Source organism: Curcuma longa, chromosome 11, assembly GCF_044706935.1.
Source record: "Curcuma longa cultivar G26 ecotype Majalengka, Jawa Barat chromosome 11, ITB_CL_G26_1.1, whole genome shotgun sequence".
In the NCBI taxonomy this organism is placed as follows: domain Eukaryota; kingdom Viridiplantae; phylum Streptophyta; class Magnoliopsida; order Zingiberales; family Zingiberaceae; genus Curcuma; species Curcuma longa.
Genome location: NC_133871.1, coordinates 3082303 through 3107879, shown reverse-complemented (window position 1 = coordinate 3107879; position 25577 = coordinate 3082303). Strand labels below are relative to the sequence as shown.

The 25577-nt window shown below is 36.1% G+C and overlaps 1 protein-coding gene across 2 annotated transcripts; it reads right to left on the bottom strand.

Moving 5' to 3' along the window:
* Positions 1 to 2447: 2447 nt before the first annotated feature.
* Positions 2448 to 25089, bottom strand: LOC141839927 (putative protein NAP1). Of its 2 annotated transcripts, XM_074727786.1 has the most exons (24): positions 24878 to 25089; positions 21527 to 21938; positions 21374 to 21448; positions 20334 to 20414; positions 20167 to 20247; positions 19965 to 20047; positions 18621 to 18705; positions 16649 to 16774; positions 16444 to 16551; positions 15880 to 15924; positions 15668 to 15810; positions 15150 to 15282; positions 14343 to 14447; positions 14163 to 14241; positions 12140 to 12333; positions 10659 to 10804; positions 10095 to 10176; positions 9862 to 9972; positions 7086 to 7211; positions 6874 to 7010; positions 6704 to 6800; positions 4217 to 5208; positions 3673 to 3885; positions 2448 to 3228 (listed from the first exon to the last, which is right to left on the bottom strand). In XM_074727786.1, the coding sequence occupies exons 2-24, from the start codon at positions 21926 to 21928 to the stop codon at positions 2736 to 2738; spliced, it is 4137 nt and encodes a 1378-aa protein (XP_074583887.1). In that variant the 5' UTR covers positions 21929 to 21938; positions 24878 to 25089; the 3' UTR covers positions 2448 to 2735. The 2 variants fall into 2 exon arrangements, with proteins under 2 accessions (XP_074583887.1, XP_074583886.1); XM_074727785.1 differs by having other exon boundaries at positions 15668 to 15924.
* Between the last annotated feature and the right edge of the window lie 488 nt (positions 25090 to 25577).

The following is a 25577-nucleotide window of genomic DNA, read 5'->3' as shown; positions in this document are numbered from 1 at the left end:
GTTCTCCTTCGTCACCGGCTCCTTGCGCCAGCCCGACTACGGCGACGTACTCGCCTTCTTCCTCTCGCGCGTCCTACCCTTTCCTCATCCCCGATAACTCCTCCGGCGACGACCTCAGTCTATTCGCCGATGATTCAAGCACCACGGCCATCGTTTCTACGAATTCGATGCTGATGAATAGGTTATATGTTATTTTTATCATTAACGGTCATCTACTTTCAATTCATTGTATTTGATCTATTTTATCATAATTTATTCTTTTATTATTATATATTTTTACTTTTTTTGTTTTGATTTGCATATCTGTGTTTTTATTGACAGGATGTGATTCGAAGTTAAAACGATGTATTATTGATGATGAAGTAAATAATGTGCCCAGAAAAGAGACTCGTATTGATCATGCTCATCATTACGATTTCCCGTGGATTTCCTACACAACAAAAACAAGAAGAAAAATTGAAGGAAAAGGAAAAACAGACACGACCATGCCAAGCTTAGACACGACCGTGCCTCATATTTCCAGAACTCATACATGGCTAGGTCGTGCCCCTCTTACAAATTGAAGACAGCAAAGGGTCGTGCCTACTAAGCACGATCGTATTTTCTCCGATGCTCCAGGTCGTACCTACCAGGCACGGTCGTGCCCCCAACATAGAAGGAACCAGACCGGGGGTCTGTGCCTATAAGGCACGACCGTGCCCTCAACTTAGAATGAAGCTGACCATGGGCCGTGCCTACAAGGCACGATCGTGCCTTTCTTCCATAGCGAGACCTATGTGAGGTAGTGCTTGCGAAAGCCTTAAGGCGAATTTTCAGGCCGTGCCTTGAGACACGATCGTGTCTCACGCGGACATATAAATACCTCTTTTTACAATCCTTTTGGGTATTTTGAAAACCCTAAGGTCTTGGCTTGAGGGCAGCACCTTCCCACTCTGGAAGAGGCCCTAGAAGCTTTATCCTCGCCGATCCATCCTACTTCAGAGCGAGAAGATCTTTCCAAGGATGTCCGAGCTTCAAGATAAATCCTTCCCTCTCTCGTGGATGATTATTTTTTTGCATTCTTGTTGTAGCCTTCTTGTAATGAAGTAAATCCATGAATTTAGGATGTAAGATGAACATTAATGTAATAATGTGATATAAGAACTATTTCATATTATTTTAATGATATGTTTGTGTGAGCGCACGTACACGATTATAAGGGATTGATTACGGTGTAGGGAGATCTTAAGATCGTATGACCGGAGCACCTCGTGACAGGAGGTAATTTTAATCGGACTTTTCGAAGTGATTTTTACATAGTGATAAACCCCATAAGGGATAGCTAATGATTGATGGCTACCAGGATAAGGTTCTTAATAGGGATACTCGGCGTCCCCGGTATGACGTTTGGATCGTAACGGTAGGACATAAACCGGATTGTAATCATCTTTACTGGAGGACCCACGGACTTCAAAGTCAATGCCAACGTAGCTACGACGTATTTGCAGGAATTTTTCTCCTACAATGGGGAACGCAATCAAAGGATGCTAGGCATCTGGATTGGCCGCCGTATGCGCTTCGAAATTCTAGATTTACCATCTCATGGTAACTTCTAAATTAAACTTCCGTTCTAGACTTTCTAACCTTTTTGCCCCCTTAGAGATTAGATAACTTATCTGGGATTATCATTTTCAACAATTTCTTAAATTTAATAGGGGTACTCAGTGATAGAGGGTATGACATTTAGATCGTATGACCGGGACGCCCTGTGACAGAGGATAAACCACCCAGAACTCGAGCGTCTTCTTGACCTACAAAGGCAACCCGGTGTTCGGCAGCAACTCTCTGCCGCCACAGGGTTATCGAAGAAGGGGAGGTCAAGATCATAAGCCGGTTGCACCACCGGAACCTGTTGCAGCTCGCCGAGTGGTGCCACGACAGCTGCGAGTTCTAGCTCGTCCACGAGTTCGTCCCCGACGGCAGCCTCGATGGCTGTCTCCACGGCGAGAAGGCTGCTCGACTGACCGGCGAGGAGGAAGGCCAATAACCTACATCAAATGCTATATTTTCATTTAACTCCTCTTACTTACCTACTTTTTACATTTTGATACATAATTTGTAACACTAGGGAAGCTTGTGAAGCTGGTCGATGAAGCAAGCAGTCGGCGTGCTGAACTCCGACGGGAGGCCGTTGCCGTAGCCACCAGCGTCGATCGTCTACGTGCCACCGGGTTCTTTCTCACCTAACTTGCTGAAGCAAAGCAACTTATAGTTTTTTTGATAATTTGATAATTCAAATATCCAATTCTTTGAGCCAAAATGACCGATCGATCTCATAAATTTTTTTTTTTTACCGATGATCAAAATAAATCAAAAAGTGCTTGCAATTGTCGCAATTGTCTATCCCATACCACTGGAAAAAAATTACTCTATAATACATTGTAATTAAGATTTAAACTCCTATAACGTATCCATGAAACAGTGTTTGCGTTCCATTTTACATACATACCAAGAGGCCACTTTGTGAGGCAATCTACAGAAAATATTTATCCCAAAATAACAAGGAATTAATACATTATCATACTCAAGTCTGATCCTGATATGATGAGATGGTTAATCATAATTGAACAAATTAACTAACTACTACCAAATACGCTTCAAAGTCGATCGTAAAAGAAAAAAAATATACAATCTCCAAGCAGCAATACATCACATACGTACCTGCTACAACAGAAAAGTATGATCACTGGATACTCCTACTTGTACAAAAGTGGTCCCGATCTTGACACGGTGAATCTCTGCAAAGGGCTAGGCCCCTGGCCTCCAGAACTCGACCCCTCTGCGAATTTCACTTTTCGGCTTGAGCTGTACTCTAATGGCCCTGAACTCCTCATATTACGTGGCTGCTTATCACTGCGTTTTAGCCGCACAATATCATCGTATCGAGCATCGTCGTGCCTCTGGAAGGAGGGGCCAGCATAAGCTGTTTCGTATGAGATTGGTGTAGAATCAGCTCGGGCTGGTGGCTTGGTGTTTGGAGACTGTGCATGGGTCAGTGATACGAAGGGTGAGTGTCTTGGCGATGGCGGCTGTAGTTCTGTTGTCATACTCATGGAGTTTCCATAGTACTGTCGATGCACTGAACGGAGAATAGTATAAGGGATATGAATTTCAAGAGTGCTTCTAGGGAGGTACTTGGAGAGTTCACATAGCTGGTCCAAGAATATGAGCTTCGGTACAATAAATGCCCTGCCAAACATAGGAGAGAGCCTGTCAGTGGGATGAAGTTACCAAACAAGCCCTGTCACTAATTATTCACACCGGTGACAACGATTTGAGCTTACTCATAACATAGTCATTGCCACCGGTCTAAATGCTTTAGGGGAACACACAATGAAACAACTTTAGTTTTCAAAGAAAAGTTAGTTGAATAGCTCAACTCAGGTGGCACATAAAGCACAAAACAAGTTTTTTGCAATGCATCAATTTTGGACGATCAGAACAACATTTGGTACAACATAAATGTCGATTACTAATATAATATATTGCAATACTGAATTGATATACTTTATTTATGAAGCTGAACAAAGACTTGAAGAAATCATCATGGTGAAGTTTGCTTAGATGTGTAGTGATATGCAGCTTAAAAAACCGTATGATGTCTATTATAAGCAACTTTAACAGAAATATTACCTGCTACTATCATTCCATGAATCAAGTACTATCCCTGCAGAACATTTAACAAATATTTGCATAGCAGACTTTATATTTGCCTCAATTGACGTGCGGTTCAGTGTTTCTGGATCTGACATTTCCACAGCATGACCATTAGAAAGAGACTTCTTTTGCTGTGTTGTTCTTTCAGACCTTACAAACTCACTTCCTGCAATGACAGCATTGATGCACCTGCAAAACACAAATAGTCATCAACAATGAACTGCATACAGTAGTCCTTGCTTGAATCAAGCAAATGGAACTTCTTGGTAAAATTTGTCAGGATACATATAGGAACTTAATCGTGCTACTTCTATTATCTACAGTTACTTTGTTCAGATAAACTGAAAAGAGGCATTTAGTTTTCATTTTGACAAGTAACTTCGACAAATATACATCACTTGTTTTGAGTAAAGTCACATTGTTATGACAGTCATTTTATCACTTAGATAAGAAATTTTACTTTTCCATGGATATAAGTCAAAAGTACATAAGGGTCGGCATCTATACTTTGAAAAAATACCTTGCTAAACAATGAACATTGTTGTTGAACCCTCCAGTGTTTATGTTATAAGTTGTCATGCTCCAGATATTAGATACCATAAATGCAGCACAAAGATAGGGAAGCAAGCTCCAAGAGTTATCACTGCCAATGCCAACTTCAGTCATAATTGCATGAATCCATTCGGTATCATGATCATCATCTGCACCCACAGTATTTGCTAACCTTCTCAATTTCGTGATATCAGCCTTCTCTGGTATATCAGCAGGCAACTGCTTAGTTGTGCCATGAAACAGAGATAGAATAAGAGGTGCTTTTTCTTCGAGAACTGCTCCAGTAGCCTCAACAAGCAACTTGCGGAATGCTATAGCCTGTCCAGCCTGAATACAAAATCCAACCAGTGTTTCTATCTCCGCTATTTGCTTTATATTTGCTTCTCTTTCAATCCGATCACCATAACTTACACTTCCCGCTACACCCTCAAGAGCTTCACGGTTTGACCGCAGTGTTGTGTCAATACACTTCAATAAAGCAGCTGTGTGCTCCTTTAGCATCCTGTCAATTCGGTCAAATCCATAGCCACCAAAAATATGAATGAGGGCTTTGAGTTCTCGCATATCAGTGTATGATTCTGCTGTGTATGCACCAATCAGGTCTAAGCTCTTGAAGCAATGACGGCTTGGAGCAAACAGTACTCTGAAGTTTGAGATATCCTTGACAAAATTCTCAAGATACCAGCTACCAACAGATTCAATGGCAGAACCAGTTTGCATTTCTGTAGGTTTTACAAATTTCTGCAAGTAAGAAACGGGCCCTGTGAAACTCTCAGCCAATAGCACCTCGCGGATGCCTTCAGTAATATCCATACTAATATGCTGTTCTGCCAGGTGAATGATGCCAATGTGTCTCTGTATGAGAGACTCTATCACTGATGGACGCTGAAGATAGTTCTCCGTTATCAAAACTGCAAGAAGCCTTCTCCTGAAGTTGCCAAGTATACATTCTCTCATGTACTTCACAAAGATGGCATACAAACTGAAGAATCAATAATCTTGGGACTGAAGTTTAAGCAAAAAAATTTACTTCATGTATGAAAAGAAAATGTAGTAAAATAGAACAGGATGGCAATATGACAAATTATAAGGACCGGAAAATTTTCAATCAAGGATTGCAAAGCTGTTAGTTTATGGAAACAAAACAAGCATTGTGGTAGAGGAAACAACATGTGTAGTGTGGAGACCTAGCTATAATTATTTTTTTTCAAAAAATCCAGACAAAGAGCCACTTTGTGCTCATTGTTTTATTACCCTTTCTAGTAGATAAAAAAAGGGAATAAGAAGCTTTTGCGAATAAGTGTATAAATCTACAAAAAAAATCCAAATATTAAATAGTTTAATTCCAATGTTTGAAAAGACCATAGATTTGCATGAACAAGATAATATCATATAGTCTAAGCTGCAATCCAGATTATATAACTGATGCAAACACAACCTTTCTTATTCCAAATCACAATTAAATAACTTTTAAATCCTCTAGTAAGCTCAAAATTTATTAAAACCAGTTTTACCAATATGTCTGTTAGATGTTATTATTTTCTTTCCTTAGAGAATTAAGTATATCATGATACATCTAAAGCTAGTAAAATCTAGTTTTCTCAATGCATATTTTTAGTAAAATTCATTATGTGTGACGTTAAGATCTCTCACAATGTCAACAAAGGAAGCCTAGTGCAAAAGTTTCACCTGCCAATATATGCAACCAAAAAAGAGTTTCCACATTTTTCTCATTGTCCATAAGGTGTTGTCAGCCATCATGACAAAGCCATGCCCAAGGTATTGACACATTGCAGTAAAGTTAGCATGTGTGGATCGACATGAAACACAATCATGTTATGCCAGAAAATATTTGCAAGACCTGATGGCATGACTCATCACTATGTCTTTGTATTCAAATACTAGAACCTAACCTCAAATAAGGTACTGACCAGTAGCTGGTACACTGATTAGCAGTATATAATCAGATCATATAGTACTATGAGGAAACTGAGTCCATATATATTTTTGGATAACATTTTATATCATATGGAAACACGTGTTTTTGCAGATGCTGGTATCTATCACGAGTTCCTTAAACTAATCAAGATGCCAGTTTCCGAACTGATCAAACCATTCTTTAAAGTTTAATGACATTCAAATAGTAATAGCTTTTGGATATAGTTGCAAGTAGTGTGCATCATGGAGTCATTTTTGCAAATAAATATGCAATGACCTTCAAGTGTAGGTAATTGCGATATTGCACCCAGAAAGGGAGTTTATTCAGTGTTTTTTTTTCTGAATCCAACCCATAGGCATACAAAATAAGCCACAAATGCATGCCACATATCATCACATCAATTCAGAACATGATAAGCGTGGCACAAGGTGACAGCTTAGATACCATGCCTCAGCATGATTTAATTAAATGTAGCAATATTAACCAGCAGTATGTAAAATTGGTTGAAATTGATACCTCACGCAGGACAAAAACATGATTGAGTACACATACAGGTTCCATATCATTCAAGACAGAACAAAGATTAGTCAACCTCTGCATGGCAGCTTCCAACCTGTAATTAAGAAACTCCTGAGATATTCATTATTTAAGTATGTCCAACAGATCCAAAATGTACAATTACCTACATTTTCACAGAATTGCTGTTTTCTGGATGGCTCTCATGTCCAGGTTTTTGGATAGATAATCCTTTTGGTGATTTGAAAGTGGCAGCTGAACCTTTTAGCATGTTATTTAAATAAAATGCGGCTTGCTCAGGGATAAGCTGAAAAAGAATAATCAAAAGAATAAGAAAGAGACTGATATGACTTGTCATAGTTATGTACGGGGAAGTGAATACCTGTGTTTCTAACGAGCCTAATCCACCTTCTGAGTCCAGTATGTTGATGAGACCTTCCAATCCACCCATGATGGACTCAATCAGGGACTCAACATACAATATCGAATCTCTTCCTATTTTATCCACCTGCATTTGCAGAAAGTAACTGATTAAGAAAATTTACAAGAGCAACAATGATGTCATATAAAAATAAAACTATGCTTGTTGAATTGAATAAAGATAAATGGAGGAAAGCTCAGTGAATGAGGTTCCTGGCAATATAAAATTTGGGGATGGACAATTTACAGTACTTAGTGAACAGCATCAACAAGCACAAGTCGCTCAACTCCAAGCAGTAACAACATTATGGAGTTTGATTCTATCCATTAAGATGATTCAAAATATATATAAGAGAAATATCTATATTTCATAATGTTGTTATAAGTATGATAATTATTAAATTATAAATCTACAAATTAATTGCTAACAGCTTAATCTTTTGAAGCAAGTGATCATCCAATCAAATCTAGCTCATGTTACATTAATATCATTATTTGTATTTATTATTGTGGTTTGAAAATGATATTGTGCCAGTCAGAATGAACAAACATACTGTTCCGCCAGCCAACTAGCATGCAGATGCCAACAAGTTCCAATGGCAGGAGACTTGAGACCAACAGCTCATCTTCCCTCATCTCTCTTTTTTCTTCCAGTCTCGCGCTGAGAGACTCCAGACTAACAAGAAACGATTTACAAGTCGAGAGACTCCACGCTCATTCTTCTTCTATGAAGGTTAGCACAATTTGCTTTGATAAGGCTCAAGACAACACTCTTTTTCTTCTGCTACTTTTGCTGCTCATAGGGCTTGGAGCAAGGACAGTGCAGGACTTGACATGACCAACACCACATTGACACATATCAATACCTCAGCATGGAATAATACTTAAAGCCTTGCACTTCTGCACTTTCGTTTAGGATTGATTGATTCTAAAGGGATACAACAAAAATCTACAAATTTGGTCCTTTCCTAACAACTTAACCAATTGGGAAAAGTAGTTAGCAAACAAATCCTTGATTGATGCATACTTTGCTGTGTAGAATTCTTATGCTCTCTCCTTCCTATGTTTTTGTATGATTTTTGCTTACCTCTCACAGGAAGTTTACATCAAAAATTCGATTCCACTTCTCATGTTTCAGTTCAAGGTTACAAGTACCAGCTTAATGTACATCACTACAGTCAGACCAGGCATTACTGCTATATTGGACAGTGTATCAAGTTACACTTACCACCAGTCACTGAGATAATGATATAGTTGGGATTAGCACGCATCAGATCATTTGGTATAGCACTAACATAGTACATTGTATGGAATAATTAACTGGTATCAGTAGAGATTAGGAATGGAATAAGTAAAAGAAAATTCTAATGTTTCCATAAATCTTCACCGATGAAGTACTAAAATTAGGGAGGAGGCCCACCCTACTGCTTGAATGGAAGTTAGTTAGGCCCTATTTCGGTGTTCAAATTATCACCATCCTTCTGAAACTTACAGGGATGTTAAATGAAGTATTGGATAATCTGGAAAGTCCATAGGAAAGAAACTAAGATTCATTTGTTCAGTGTCTAACAAAATTGCACATGTCTCTAAGCAGTGGATGGGCATACCTCCTGCCTCTGATCTCCAAAGCATAGACATGAAATAGGACTGGTGCACAACCAAAATGGATATGGCAAGATTATAATCTAACAAATGTAGATTGTGAATATACAGGTATAGAAAATTAGTAAACAGGACTAACCAACTATGGAACTTATAATACTACAACAATTAAAATACAAGTAAAAAAACATTGATAAACACGCACAAACTGTCAATATAGGACTTAACAAGTCCAAGCTTCTCAGTCGTTATGAACTCCATATATGTAATTAACCTTGTACAACTCACTTGTCCAATGTATTCAGTAATTGACATAAACAAATATAAATAGTACAATGGTTTATATGTGCATGATGTGCATTGATATGTATTCAATCTACAATTAAATTGGTTACTTCACTTAATCAACCATTACTCCAAATTTTATTCTTAATGGATTAGCCCAAAAAGAATCAGCCATTTTCTCTTTATCCTCAAATCAATCATAACTTTTCTTTGAACCAACCTTCTTGACAAAATGTAATGCTTTCCTAAAAGTGATTAAAATAATTAAGGGGGCTTCTAATGATTCAACTTTTCTTTGAATAACCTTCATAACAAAAATTTAATTCTCATTTTCTGAGAGGTCAATAGAAAAGGTTTCTGGTGATTTCTTCTTCAATAATTATTTCAATTTTCCATTTATGACCCATATAGTATATGAACAATGGAAAACCACTAGACTCTTAATGTTAATTTACACATCTTTAATATATGCATCAGGACTTTTGGCACCTTTTAACTCTAACAAGCAGCTTGAGTTCAATTTCCAACACCTTCGTCTTACAACAGAAATCAATATGACATTCTGGAATGGAAAATCACATTTGGTCTTTACTGGATTAATTTGAATTTTTCGATACTAGCACATCAAGGGAAAGGGCAGCCTGGTGTATGAAGCTCCTGCCAATATGGAGTCCCGAGAAAGGATCGGACCATATTAGGTTAATTGTATGTAGTCCTACCTTGTATTTTGCAAGAGACTATTCTCGTGACTCGAACCCATGACCTCAAGATCACATGCAACAACTTTACTGTTGCACCAAGACTCCCTTTCTAGCACACCGAGGGGAAAAAAGTAGAAAAATCAATAGTACCTCATCAGGAAGAATTGCAGAGGCACATTGCGGAAAACTACTTGCAACTCCAAGCCATGCACAGCAATGTTGTGGTCGTCCTTCAGGGCCAAACATTGTATTCCTAAACACCTGTTAAATTTACTTGTGAACATAAATGGAAAAGTCTATTGAAACGCTGGCTACCCATAAAAGAGTGTTCTATATGAAATTTGCAAAATTGATAATCATTAGGTAAGAAGTCTGCAACTTACAACTGTTAGATGTTGATGGTAGAAATATAGCTTTTTAAAGCTTCCATATCTTAGAAGTTGACTCTCGAGTTCATCAACACATCTAGGAATGAAAAACTTCTTAGAAACACCAAAAGTGGTAGGTAATGCAATTAAGTAAAAAATTAATAGAATAAGGAAGTATTCAAGCTAACAAGATAATTATCATGCATACAAATTAAGTGGATTAATTTCTTGCTAATCACTCGCCTAAAATCCCAGATTTCACCTTGATACCAGAAGTTATCATATGAAACCCAAATGATTCAGACAAGGCAATTCTCAGTAAATTCAATATCTTTTCCTCTGAAGAGAAAAATAAAATGGCATTTTGCATACCCATAGTCTTGATTATCTTATAAGACTGTCACATGGGGTAAATAGTAATGACTCATTATACTCATCATCAACTCGTGGTTGTCCCAACTATTTGAGGTGTGCTATATAAATTTTAACTCTCCACTAAGCTCTATACAAGGCAGGTAAACAGTAACAACTAACATTGAAAGTTAGGCTTATATGCATAATCGCAAAAATAATAAACACCTTGACCAGTTATACACAGCATTTCCTTCTGATAACAACCCTTCCTTTCCAGTGGACACTGTAGCCTTCTCCAAGTGCCTAATGTTTATAGAAGATCGTGAAGATGTAACTATCATTAAGATTGATAACCAGTAGTTACGCAATTCCTGCAAGCCAAATGTAATGGAGTTAACCATGAAAATCCTGTGGATATCACCAGCTAAAGAAATGCATCGTGCAAAACATAAGCACATATGAAGGATCTTCAATACATGCTAAAAGCCAACAATGTAGGGAACTCAATCAATCTAAATCATGTAAAATCCTTTGGTTACATAATCATACCTGGCGTACCAATATGCATAGCTGCACAAAACAATTTTTAATAGGATAATCTATATCCATGATGGTCATTGCTCCTACCCTTAACTAGTACAACTGCTAGTTTTATTTTTATTAAATGACCACCAGAAAGATTGTTGTTAAAAATGATACTTCATGTTGGGAAAACTAATCAGGAGAAAATCATCAAATATTGTTATTCATAATTAGTAGAACTCTCTCCTCATTTCATGTCTATCCAGATTAACATACTTTAAGTCTCTAAATACTTATTTTCCATCTATTCAGACCTTGAAATCTCAACTTCACAGAATGAGAACCAACCTAGAAAAGTTACTAAAGGCTCCAAATACCTAGACATGATCCTTGGAAATCAAAGGTTAACTCATGATAAAGCCAGATTGGGATATACAAACAAAACCTAAGGAAAATGCTTTACACCTTGAATAGGTAGGATTCCACCAAAATCAAATGATTGATCATCATATGAATCCTATATGCCAATAGTTTATATATATATATATATATATATATATATATATAGAGAGAGAGAGAGAGAGAGAGAGAGAGAGAGAAAGAGAGAGAGAGAGAGAGAGAGAATGTTATGCTGGGCACCATCCGTGAGCACCAAGTGTAAAAAAAATGTATTTATTTTTTTTTTCATTTCCTTTAAAGTAAACACTAAACCCTAAGAAAAAATTAATTTTTGTTTTACACTTGGAGCTCACGGATGGTGCCTAATATATCAAAATCACACACACATATATATATTCCAAAGGAGCACCTAGTAAGCCTAATTAGTCTCAACTTGTTTGGGGTGTCAAAATCAGTTATCTTTGTCGATTGGGTTAGGAGAAAAGGGAAGGAATGCTTGTTATTCCATTGTGAGTTATTCTACCTAACAGGTTCCCCTCATGCAAGCTTGTATATTCAACACATGCTTTTATCTTGCTTTGAATTTCTGCCTTATGCAATTTATACTGTTAACTAAATTAATTGTCAAACATAATCATCAAAAAGGAAGAAATTGTTGGGACAATAGTTCAATAGTTCCTACCTTGTGGTCAAGTTTGACTATGGTATTTACTGCTAAAAATAGAAATTCTTCCATCTAAGGGGCATAGAGAAAACAATATGATCTAAAGAGTATTCTTACTTACAGAGAGATCACATGAAATGGATGAGACATTCTCTCCTTGAGGCTTTGGTATGTTTTCTAGGCAATGAACAACTCGCTGAAAGAGGGTCTTCAATGTGGAATCTATGTCAAGAGCCACCATACCAGGAGTTCCAAGTAAAAAGCGTATTCTCCCAGCAGAAGATGACAAATATGAAAGTGCATAACCCTTTATTGCTGCAAATAAGCAGATTTATCAATTATGACGAATGTTTTCCAAGATACCTAAATGCATATTGTGATCTATATAAAAGAAACTTGTTCAAGTTAACAAGTTGCAACATTGAAATCTATAACTTAGATGAGGGAGATGGTAAGACTTTAAGCCATATAGCATCAACTAAAGCTACAAGATAAGATTCATCTGAGCTTCACAATTCCAAGAATTACTGTAAAACAAGCATAGCAAGACCACTGAGTTATACTGCTCTTTGATATAAAATGATAAAAAAGACAAAGGACAAGATTAGAAGGAGCTAAATAAGTTTGGGAAAGAAAGTTTTCAAAAGTAAAAAACGCATCTATAACTAGGATAGAGGATAAAATGTGTGTTAAAAAAACTGCAGAAGTACAGGTAAGTTCAAAGGACACAGATATCCTGGCTTGAAGGTGATTTAATTGAGATTCATAGCACAAAGAATGAGAAAAGAACTGGAAAAACTTTAAGAAGTATAATAAATGAGATATGAAATTAACAAGCATATTAAGGAAAGACCATGTAATCACAAGCATCATAGCTTCTTGTTTATGTAGTAACAAATTATTCTTCAATTTCATCATTAATGCATTAACCCAAACAAAATATTAGGGGTGTGTCTGGTTCAAGTTATTATACATAATCTTAGTTATGTGATTACCAAGTAATCACATAACCAAGGTTATGGGGTATAAAATATAACCTAATGTTGTTTGGTTCAACTCATTTATTTAGAGGAAATAAAACATAATCAGTTTAACATTTACTATATCATTCTTGATTCAATTTATTTTTAAATTAAATTAATAATATTAATGATGATAATAAATTGACAATACATAAAAAATAAATGTAATTTATTTATAATTTTTTAAAATTTAAAATAAATTTATATATTTTTAATAAAATAATTCATTAAAATAATTATTATAATAAAATAATTCATTAAATTAATAAATATAATTTATTAATTTTATTTTTTAAATTTTAAAATAATTATATATATTAATAAAATAATTCATTAAAATAATTAATTTAATAAAATAATTCATTAAATTAATAAATATATTTCATTAATTTTATGTTAATAAAATAATTTATTAAAATAATTATTTTATAAGTATTTAAATTAAAATTTATTGAATTAATTCAGTTTCAATTAGATTTCACGGTACCTTTCAATTAACTCAATTTTAAAATCGAAGGGTAATCATAGAAAAAATTATCGTTAACCTCCGAAATTGTAGAAAACCTTAGGTTGTTAAAGTAATCGCATTCCTAGATTATAACCCATTTGCTGATGTGGCGATAATGCTGCATTACTTGGGAAGCGATCATAACTTGAGCCAAATGATAACCTTGGACAGATAACCAAGATTATTAATGATAACCCCCAACCAAACACCCCCTAAAGGTTATCAGATAGAAGATTGACAATACAATGGACTTGAGAAAAACCTCCCTAATCCCAGCAAGAAAAAAAGACAGAACTCAATGGTGCAAGATTAAAAGAAGAAAAATCATGTTGCTCGGTATAGGACATTACAACTTGTACATCGAAGGAGATAGACATGCATAGTTCAATAGACAATATAGTGGACAAAAAGAAGAAATGTAACTGCTTTATTAGCACATTGGGAAACTACTAAGTAAAAGCATTATTACAAATGGAGAATTAGATCTAGTCACTTAACATCATGCACATTAAATCTAGTGCATAAAAATAACAAATACTAGACGATTGCCCCTAAGGAAGAAACTGTTCCTATTTCTTGTAATTATAACACCTTAAAGATTGTCAATCACTAACCAGCCATATATTTGCGAATTAAATGGCAGAGCTTGTCAATTCCATCAAGCAAGAAACCAATAGTCGGGTCCGCTGCATCCTGTTATCAGAAACACAAATTGGGACATCAAAGCAAGACAATGACAATAATATAGTAGATTGGCTTTTGCATGAAATGAAACTGAACTATGTGAAACTTACAATCTCAATCGGTATTGCACGTGCTGCTTTGGGTTTTGGCTTTCCAACATGCTGAAAGTACCAAATTACCTCTGACTGGGCCAAAGCAAGAGCAGAAAAGGCCATCTGTCCAGCTCATGCAATTTGTTGGATTTAATAAGGCATGGGGAAAAACCGAAGAGAAGTTCAAAGAATTTATAAACATTGATGACAAACGTAGTGTCTGAAGGAAATGAAGACACCTAAATAAATTTCTGACAAATTTACTTTCTCCAGCTAACTTATATCTCCAAATGAGCATCTGAACAACGATATGATGTCAGTCTTAGGGTTACTCCTCTTAGTTTGCTGAGTATTTTTATAGTGCCTAGCAGTCATTTATAACAAGTTGATAAATATTTTAAGGCTACTCCAAAACATATTAAATACAGTTTATATGCTTCTGGCTGTCACTATTCAAAAATATACACTTGTACATTGCCAGAAAAGAAATCATGTGCATGGTCCTACAAAAGAGTCACATGCATAGTACACTTGCCATGAAAGATAAAAATAACTACGAGAAGCATTGCAGTTGCAAATAGTTTTATAAATTTGACCATTAAGGATTAAATGAAAAAATAAACTTCAAGAACAGAGATCATTTTTATGGCCATAATCATCCAACATCCCAACCTATTACTCAAAAATATTAAGATCAACTAGCACTTAACAATTTATGCTATACTAGATCAATTTTGTATAATCAAGACTAAGTGGACAAAGATCAGCTGAATAAAGAAAAAGGATACTAGTGTGTCATAGACCTTAGCATGTGAGCAAAATTACCTGTATGTTAGGTGCTAATAAACTTGGTTGGTCAGTGAAAAAAAGGACCATTCTTCCAACTTCTTGTTTCAGGAAGGTTCTTCTTTCACGGTGTATGGCATCACATGTTGTGTATGCCTGTTCATGTACCTCACTAGAAAAATTAACCACAAATGTCACACAATGTTACCAAGATCATAAATTTAAAAATTAAAGTATTTATAGAAATGAAGATGGCATCATAGTATTTTCTCCTCTATTTGGCAACAGTTGTTGCATGTTTCATAGGAACAATGTAACATCCAAGTTTAGTCACACATGGAGTATCATTCCAATTGTATAGGGAATGCATTTAAATGCTAGAAGAAGACAATATTATGATCCTGATTGTACTTCGAAATTCCAATCATACGAAGGGTTTTTGAATTTAAATGCTAGAAAATAACAAAATATTTACATGCCTTTAAGTATCTAGAAATGTACAGGAATATAAGTTAAAATGTTAGGATATATGAATGCAATTTACCTAAAGTACAAACCTTATCATCTTCTCAACTTGTTTTGCAACATTGTATTCCAGATCTGCCTCCTTTTGTTTTGCTCGTCCAGATTTAGCTAACTTTTTGGATTCCAAAATGCTTGGAAGAACATAAAGCTGATAATCTTCATGTAATAGCTCATACTGTATGAAAAATGTTAAAATCTGCTTAGAAATTTTAACAAAATACACCATAATACCACACATACCTACCTCATCTCTAAACAAAGTTAAAACCAAGTGTTCCTTCAATACTACCTGAAACAAAAATGATGGTATTTGGTAAGAAAAGGGAAGAGAACATTTATTTTGAACTTGGATGCACTGATAAAAAAAACTATAATGATAATAATTAAAGAAAACATAACTTTCTCATTAAGGCATGTAAGGTATATCAAAGTTCAACTTAAACAAGAAGGATTATGGTACACTCATATTGCCTCATATAAGAACTTTCATGGAGAGGAATATTCAGAATAAGAAAAGATTTAATACCACATGATAAGCAAATAAGTAACAACAGATGCTCATAAGAGATGTCATGTGAAAGAATTTTTTTTTGTTTAACAAAGATAGATGGTGTTTGTGAATAATTAATTTTGCAAAAACACTACCTTAGCACAAGTTCACTGGAAAACACATCAAATTAAGAAGTTAAATACTGAAAATTAGAATATTTAAGAGTTCAATATCAAAACTAAAACAGACACTAGATGTGTAAGTAGGCATCAGATATCTGTTCTATTTCAGATCAATTTACAGAACATAAGGGTGTACCATAGCAATGTCGATGCTAGTAGCTCGAAGTAGTTCGTCAGGACAAACTAGATAGCCAAATAGAACCCATTGTCTGTAGGATGTAACATTTGCCAAGTCTTGGGCCCTCTGAAATACAAATTAGTTAAAAATCATCTTAAAGATAAAAAAGAAACAAAAAAACCATTCCTAACATGTAAATTTTATCCTAGATAAATACACCTACCATTGGGTGAGCAGAATTGGTAAGTATGTCAGGATAACGAGGATGAAAGGGACTTAGAAATCCCTCATTTCTCATTTTTTTGGTATCAGTAGAAAGAAAAATAATGGGGCCTACAGCCTCAAGAACCTGCAGATACAAATGATAAGAAATTGAGGTTCAAACATGTTCTCAAGAAAACTGATAACTGAATTATTTAGGAAGGAAACAATGAATTAGAATACCAACAGAATTTATCATCCAATATTATTCATGATGTATTCTTATGAGCCACCAACCTACCTAAAATGTTAGCCACTTGGGTGGAGGAACTCCCTTCTCATAAGGGCCTCAGACTTCCCCAAACTAAGCATGTTGAGCTAAAGGAGTCACCCTGCAGCTCTCCATCCCAGTATTTGAAAGACAGGAGAGAAGGTATGAAGTTTAGTTACACCCACAATCCTGCCAACAATTATATTCAAGAAAGGTTCCCATCACACTTCTCCCCTTCTCTCAGATCCAACTTGCTAAAGAACTAGGTTTGCCCTAGTCCCATAGGCCCAAGTTTCAAAATTCTGAGATGATAGCTAGGCGGGACGGTAAGGTTTTAGTGCCAACTCACCCACCATATGTTGCTACAAGATAGTGAGGGTTGGCACAAATTAGAAGGATTTGGAAGAAGAAAAGGAGGAAGAGAGGAAAAAAGAAGAGGAAGAGGGAAAAACAAAGAAGGATCCAGAGCTTCTTCTTCACATCTCAGCCTAGGCTTCCACCAGTTCATCGTCGTTTTGCATCATCTGCCTCTAGTTCATATCAGCCTCTCAGTGTTTGCCTCTCCAGTAAATCTTTTAACCATCAGAGATTCATTGTGGCAATGTCTGCTTGTGGTGATGGTGTTAACAGGTATCAGTGCTGGTATCTCCATAGAACAATTGGGCAAGACAGAGTATTTAAAACCATTCTTAGGCCTATGATCATGTAGGTCAGCTTTGACATCAAAATGTAATGGTTAGCTAGGATGGAGGCACTCCCTTCACATAAGGGCCTGAAGAATTCTAGAACCTGACCATTTTGAGTAAGAAATCACCTTTTGACTCTCCAACTCTGACATTTGAAAGGTAGGAAGCTATGGAACCTAACTGCATCAACCAGGTTGCCAGGATTCTGATGCTAGCAAGGACCCAGTTATTTATGGAACTATAACTGACAACAGAATGAAGACAAATATCCCATCCATTTTTACTAGAACTATATTGTATTAAAATGATTCATACCCATCTTCTCTGATCTGATGGAAAGCATTGCCACAAAACAAGAAATGAAGTGAGGGTACATAAATCTGAACTGAGCATGGAAAAAGTACACGTTTGGGTTTCCCGGTATCATATAAATACTAAAATATTAGTTTTCAACTTTTCATGTCTTAGAATTGCTATTATGAACACTCACCTTTTTTTAGCTAAAATGTCAGTGTGCATTGAGACAGCATATGAGATGATGCATAGATGAGATGACTCAACAATCGAGGCAAGTGTTATCACAAAATTGAACCATAGTAAGGAACTTGTTGCATAAATATTTAAGTGAAAGAGTGAGTTATAAATTGAACATAAAGAAGGGTTTATTTTTTAACGAGTCTTTTTATATTAAAAGGTGAACTAGAGCATGATATTTGATTGATTGACAAAACAGCATACACTACTGATTTTTTTTTTTTTGTATTCAGTTATATTGTAGCAAGTGACCTAAACTGAGATATCAGTTATTTCTTCCCTTACTAATGTACAGATGATACATAGTCATATCTTATACAGTGATGAACTTTACAACAACAACAACAACTAAGTCTTATCCTACTAGGTGGGATCGGCTAACAGTGATGAACTTTACTAATAAAAAATATCAGTCTAAGAAGGCATCAATATTCTACTGCAAGAGTATACAGGTAATCTATTATAAAGCAGGAATGGTAATAGGAATAGTCAACAGCATGGACCTCTCCAATACGTGGGCTAACAAAATTTAAATCTTCTTGCAATCCTTTGACTGGTGGATCATAAGAGTCTACAAATTGAACCAATCTGTCAATGGGGAAAAGTGATCATTAGTTGATCAGCCAAGCATAGAAAGTATTTTCTTGCAAATTGAGAAGATGATAAAGCAGAAAAAACCATATACTAGTATTGTCAAAAAGCTCAAAGACAAACTAAAAGTTGTCAAAGACAAAAAAAGGTCCATCCAGTGCACAAGTTCCCAGTCAATGAGGGATCTGTGGAGGTTCAACGATACATCGCATAGCAAATTTTTCTACCATCATTGGCATATTTTTCTTCCAAATCAACGACCAACTTGTTCTCCATGCCAGCACTAAATGGAATAATTTAGTTTTAATTATACTTCGGGGCTATGAAGAAATTAGTGTTATACATGTGATTGATTTTTGAATGGTATTCAGAAGGGTAAAAGAATGGATCATTTTGGTTTGTGTTGGAAGGAGAGGGGAGGGAAAGAACATAGATTTTTTTATGGGAGAAGCCTTCAGTAAAGGAGAGGGTACTTGCAGCAGATGAACAGAGGGGGAAACACTCAGTAGTAGTTCAGTTTAGTAGTTTAGTAAGGAAAGCAAAACCAAACCAAAATACTTTCAGTTTTACAAATTCAAACCCGGACCATTTTGGTTTGGTTCAGATTGAAATCGTTGATTAAAAAATAAACATAAATAAATCAAAAACATATTAAAGACTAGTTTCCAGACACTAATTCTATTGAGATTAATAATAAAAATAATTATAATAAGGCTTATGTTGATTAGGGAACGCAAATGGTAAATATCATAAAGAAACCATAAAATGAACATATTAGTTTATATATATATATATATATATATATGCAAATATATATATTATAAAAACCTTAAAAGTTCAATTCACTTTTAATGGTTTGTAAAAGTTCAAGCCAAAACCAAACTTAAACCAAAATAATAAGCTGAACTTTTCCTAGTCCAAAATGACAAGTCAAAACCAAAATTTTGCAATCTATCATTTTCCTCGTCCACGCTTCAGATGGTGTAATGACAAGAGATATATATAACCAGGTAGTTGTAGGAAGAGGAACTTTTGTTTATCCAAATGGTTCATTGTTAATGTACTAGGAAGTAGGAACTACTAAATAACATCAAGATAAAAGAGTTATGCAGCATAGATTTTTCTAAAGCACTTGCAATAATTGGTAGATATTCCCAGCAACATCTAGTGTCAGTAGATCCTTGAATAGGAAAAAAAATCCAAAATGTAGTTTTTTCAACTGATCATCTTCCTTTATGAAATTTCAAGCATCTTACCTATGGTAGAAGTCACAATCACGGCCACCTTTTAACATGGCATATAATAAGTTGTAAACCTGGAGCATCATTTTTCTAGGTATCTGAAAGACAAGTATTTTTAAATGAGAAATCAAAGACAAAAATTGCTGAAAAAACAATCATTTTATGGAAAAATATAGATACTGAAACAAAAACACAAAACTATAAATGGAAGAGATACCTTGTCAGATAAAAGATTTACTCTTACGAATGCACAGAAGAGATCCATAAATACATGCAAAATAAGAGAATTTTGATGGGGCTGCCATAATGAAACCAGCAACATAAGGTAAGATAAACTTAGACACTAATAGAATGTAATCAATGAAGGGTAAACAAAATCCATACCAGTAATGTGATGACTGTACTGCTCAGATCTAAAATAACGCGAAGAGCTTGTTCACGGAATGCCATTAAGTCAAGCAGTAGCTAATAAGAATAAAAAGATAATAGGTGTTAACTCCAACAAGCAACATGTAACGAAAATATGAATACTATCCACATGTCTGACAAGCTCATACCATAACACTTTATCCAATTTAATCAAACCTTCTATGCTATATTCACCAATGATCTTTCATGAACAAATTCAGTCAGATTGATAAAAAGAAATTCAACACTAAAAAACAAATGTAAACTCAAGTAACAAGGATCAAAAGAAAACTGCCAATATATTTTTGAATTGACAGGAGAGTTTTTACACATCAAGGCATTCAATTAATCATAAATTGTAGTGAACCCACCTTTATAGATCTAAGTATTAGGGAATTAGGAAATAATGCGAAAAAATATATATAACAAAGAGAAAATACTAAGAGGGATGTGTGGAGTAAATGGAAAAGATTAAATTAATAATAATAGTATGTGAGAGTAAATAGGTGTAGCCCCAAACACTAAGGAAAAAAAATAGAAGATGGGTTGAAATGGTGCATATATGAACAGAGATGGCAAACAGAAATCTACACGTAGACACGTTAAATCAATTTAGAGTTAAAGTTGTAAGGGGTAAAATAAGATGAAAAGAAACCACAAGTTAACGTGATTAAAAGTAACTTAAAATATCTGAATAAAAATATTGATGTAGTCTTGCTTAGAATTCAATGGTGAGACCATCATCATCAAATAGGGTTTGTCCCGACTATTTGGAGCAGACTACATAGATCTTACAACTTCCATTGAGCCCCATGCAAGGCCATATAACTAGTTATATCCCCCAGAAAAATAATAATAGTTTTTTCAATTAATCAAGGTAATTTTACAAAAAAAAATGCCATATGCATTTTGCAAATCAGAAAGTTTCTGAAGCACACATTAACCAAAAAGATAAATATTAGGGGAACAACTTTCCAATCAAGGAATGGATAGAATTTAGAAGCCAGAACAGTTACCATGACCCAAGGTTCTAGTTTCTGCAAATAATCTTCTGCATTTTCACTCAAAGCATCCAAGGCAAGTTTATCAACCTATGAGATATACCAGATATTTAAAACAAAAACCAAGATAAGCATGGTTACAAATGGCATCAGAAAAAGATATCTTACTCGATCCAGTTGTAATTTGTTAGGATGTTCAGGAAACTTCTTTGACAAAAGTATGCATATTCTTGGGAAGTTTGGAATTATTCCAGCTTTCCAAAAAACATCTGAAAACACATGTGCCCCCAGATCTGGTCTGTCCAAGACCCGATTTAGCCTGTACATTTTTGCTAACAAACCTTCTGCAACTTTTGAAAGCTGAACCACCCCTTCTATATTCATAGCCTTTTGGCCAGTTCCGGAGTTTGGTGGTGCCTCAGAACTTGAATTTTTCCAGCTCATAGATGTTGAAGGAGAAGATTCATCAGGACTTATGTACTCAGACCATCTAGACATGTCCCACTCCCTATTCTTAAAGGATCGAGGGGATGCATCATGAGTAGAAAAATGTGTCCTCGCCTTAGCCATAACTTCAGTTCTAGAAACAGATAAGTGACAACACATAGAACACAAGTCATTGCAAAACTACAAAGCACCCATATTTTTGTAGCATCTTAAAGCCTTAGAGTGCAAAAAAAAATTATCATTAGATGCAAACATAATGAAAATATAAGTGAACAATTTATCATAAATCAACAACAACAGTCCGCTTACCCAGGATGCATTTCTGTATAAACAGACATCTGGGGGGATAAGGTATATGAATAATTTCTCTATTGAAAAGCATTGAAATCTCCCATTTACTATGTCAACTAAATCTTCCTTTCATGAGAAGAATATCATTAAGCAAAATATATTATTGGACGAAAATGCACATTATATTTTCATCATATCTATTTTAAGTTGCTCTATTGGTCTTTCCCTTTGATAGATTAGGTCAGATGATAGAATAATTTTGATGCCAGGCTTTGACAAAAATTCATCTCAAGCCAAGGGTGGACTTGGACAAGAGAAGAAAAGTATAAGGGCGGTCAGTGCCAACTGATGTCTGGCCCTGCCTGTCCAATAGATCAACCCTAAACCTGATCCATAAACTGCAAGTGGATTGCCTACATTTCACTCTAACACAGATGGTTTATCACCGCACCAAAATTTCCCTTTTGGTTCACAGTTTCACACCCAAAACTCCCTCAAGCATTACCTTTTTTTTGCTCTAGAAATTGGCATTATCCAGAAAACCAAAACAATTGCTAGTGCAGCCAAACTTTTCAAATTTTCTAAAGTACTTGGGACCTATGGGTCTATAGTTTTTTTTTTTTTACTGTTTTTCCTTTTTTACAGAATAAGAGGAGGTAATCCAACAAGTAGGTCTTCAAGAAATTTCTATCATAACAAATGTTAAAAATGGTGAGATTCGGGAAAAAAATTTTATCGTATCTCTCATAGCCATAAAGCCCAGTTTATACAAACTTTGCATACAACAAAATAAGAAGGAAATTGGTGTGAACTTACTAAGACAGCAACAAGATAATTATAGGTAAAAAACACAAAAATAGGTACAGAATTATCTCCACTTTTGTGATAATTTCATAGTAGTTAATACTCTACTCTTAAACTGAAGGCGTCGAAGGTATTATTTTGTTTACATTGAACAAAATGATGACAATCAAAGGTTGAGATGTTTCTGATCTACAAAAACTCAAGTAGATGACACACCTTACCCATGGACAAAAGCAGATAGCAAGGCAAACAAGTGGAGGCAATGCACAACTCTCGAGTGGATTTGCCACTCTGTCAAGTAGCTGGTGCAGCATGCCTACATCAAGAGGATTTCACAGAGGAATCAAGGATCTGCAGCTGGACCAGTAGTGGAAATGAACCATGATGCATAAATGAATGTCATTCACTTACGGCTGTGAGAGAGATGGATGGGACCACATAATTCTGTGAGGTGGGCAAGGGAGATCAGCAACTTCGAAAGAGTTGTTGATGACATCCAGTGGAGGTGAGAGAGGAGTTGATGGTTCTCTCGGATAAATTGGAGGCAGCAGCCAAAAAGGAGTATTGGGTGGTGGTTGATGAAAATGGAGACAAATTGGGAGATTGGTGTTTCCTCTGGTTGCTACGAAGCTAGATTGCTAAAAGGGAGGGGGAGATCAAGTGGCATCAGATTGGCAAAACGAGGTTGGTGGTGGCGAATAGGAGACAAAAGGAATAGGTCAATGGGGAAGACACCGTTGAGGATTTCTGCAGATTCAATCTCAGGAAGAGATCAGCAAGAACAAAAGTATGCCGGAGCAGAATGACCGCACATAAGAGATTTCTGCAGTCAGAATGCATTGCTTAAAAGATGATGGAAAGGCTGAGAGGAGGATGAGGAAATACATAGCCGAAGAGGTGTCGAAGGTAGAATTGAAGGCTAAACCCACAAAGAGGCGTCGACAATGAGGAACTGGACAGAGGCTCTGTTGGAGAAATTTCAAATAAATTAATTAAATCAATTAATTTTGTAACTTCCATGTTTTAATGGCAATCAAATCAGTACACTAACACCTGTTAGTGCTCCTTAATGCTGATAGTGTTTCTGGGTGGAGAGTTTTTAAAAATGTTCACTCTCCATGAGTTCGATGTGGCACTCGGCAACATTGGAGGTTGAGAGAAAAAGTAGAATGAGATTTTGTAGCTTCATGACAAAGGAAGTGATAAGTGTGAAGTAAGAGTTTATTTATGTACTTACCCTATACATATATCAACAAAAAGGAGATTATTCACAAGATATTTAATTACAAGTTTAGTCATTTTACAATCCCTTATAAGCACCCTCCTCACGATCGTATCCACAGAGAGGAGTCCCAGTACCCACTAAACCGATACATACAGGTAGAAAGCACTATTTAGTCGAGCAACTACACGTTTCTGAATTCTTATTTTATCTAGCAACTATTTTCTTCATATAAGTTTATATAGATGTTGCAGGTTATACGAAATAGATGATTGATCCAAAATAGGATATTGTTTTCTAACTCAGCCTCATATAGAATTAATCAAATATATTTCATCCCATGATTCTTACAATATTTGGCGTAGGTTAAAATGAAGATAATTTGGAACTAATGTTTCAAAGGTTCTTGAGAGGTGGGAAGGACTTTATACCCAAAAAATGACCCAATTTATACAGACATTGCATATAACAAAATAAGAAGGAAACAAATGTGCACATACAAAGACGGTAGCAATACAATTACTGGTAAGAAACACACTCAAATAAGTAGAGAATTGTCTCCGTTGCTGTAACAAAACAAAATATCACTGATCATTTTCTCCTGTACTTCCGAATGGAAGCCCCAAGTAAGAATTAGCATTGTTCACACAGTTCATCGCAGTAAGAAGAAAAAGTTTCGTACAGTTAGATCATTGGCCTAATATTGAACAAACTCAACTGAAACAAAAGGAAAACCGGAAGAAGAGAGGAGGTACCTGAGTGAAGTCGACGGAGGCGGCGAGAGGCGGAGATCTGCAGATCCGAGGCGACTGGAGTGAGCTGAGCATCCGCTAGGCCTTCGCTCGAGGGACAAAGGGAAGGGAGGGGAGAGGAGCGAAGTGACGGTGGAGAAGGCGAAGGATCGGGTCGAGATCTGAGAAGCGGGGAGGGGAGGAGAAGTGGGCGGTGGAGCCGGCTACAACACCAGCTGCCTGCTGCTGCGGTGGTAGTGCGGGGTTCGGTAGTGCTTCCAAGAGTAGAAGGCACGCACGTCGAGAGTGAGTAGGGCCCAGTGGGTATCGCACACCCTGTCTACGTGGCAAACAGCTATTGCTGGTGGTAGTTGGTGCCGATAATGGGGCATTAGTTCTAGCTGGACCACCTGTCATCCGGCCCAACTCCGACCCGGCCTAATTTGGGGCTGGCCCAGCACAGTTTAATAGTACAAAATAGACCCGACCACGGTTCGGAACCGCCGGTTTGACGGTTCGGAACCGCCGGTTCGACGGTTCGTGGGAGGTCGACCCTTAACCTTAACCGTCCAAGACGGTTACGGTTCACGGTTCGGAACCGCCAGTTCACGGTTCGGTTCACGGTTCGCCACGGTTCGCGACAGTTCGAGATTATTATATTAAAAAATTTAAAATTTAAAATTTATATAAAAAAAATATTGAAAAAAAAGAGAAAAGTCGATGT

What these genes read in the sequence shown, in the direction of transcription:
- LOC141839927 (XM_074727785.1), bottom strand. Translation starts at nt 21,928, where the DNA reads ATGGCTAAGGCGAGGACACATTTTTCTACTCATGATGCATCCCCTCGA. An exon ending in AATTCGCAAATATATGGCTG is followed by an intron (nt 12,334 to 14,162) that starts GTTAGTGATTGA and finishes GCTTATTTGCAG; the next exon opens with CAATAAAGGGTTATGCACTT. An exon ending in GCTGTGTATAACTGGTCAAG is followed by an intron (nt 10,177 to 10,658) that starts GTGTTTATTATT and finishes TTTCATTCCTAG; the next exon opens with ATGTGTTGATGAACTCGAGA.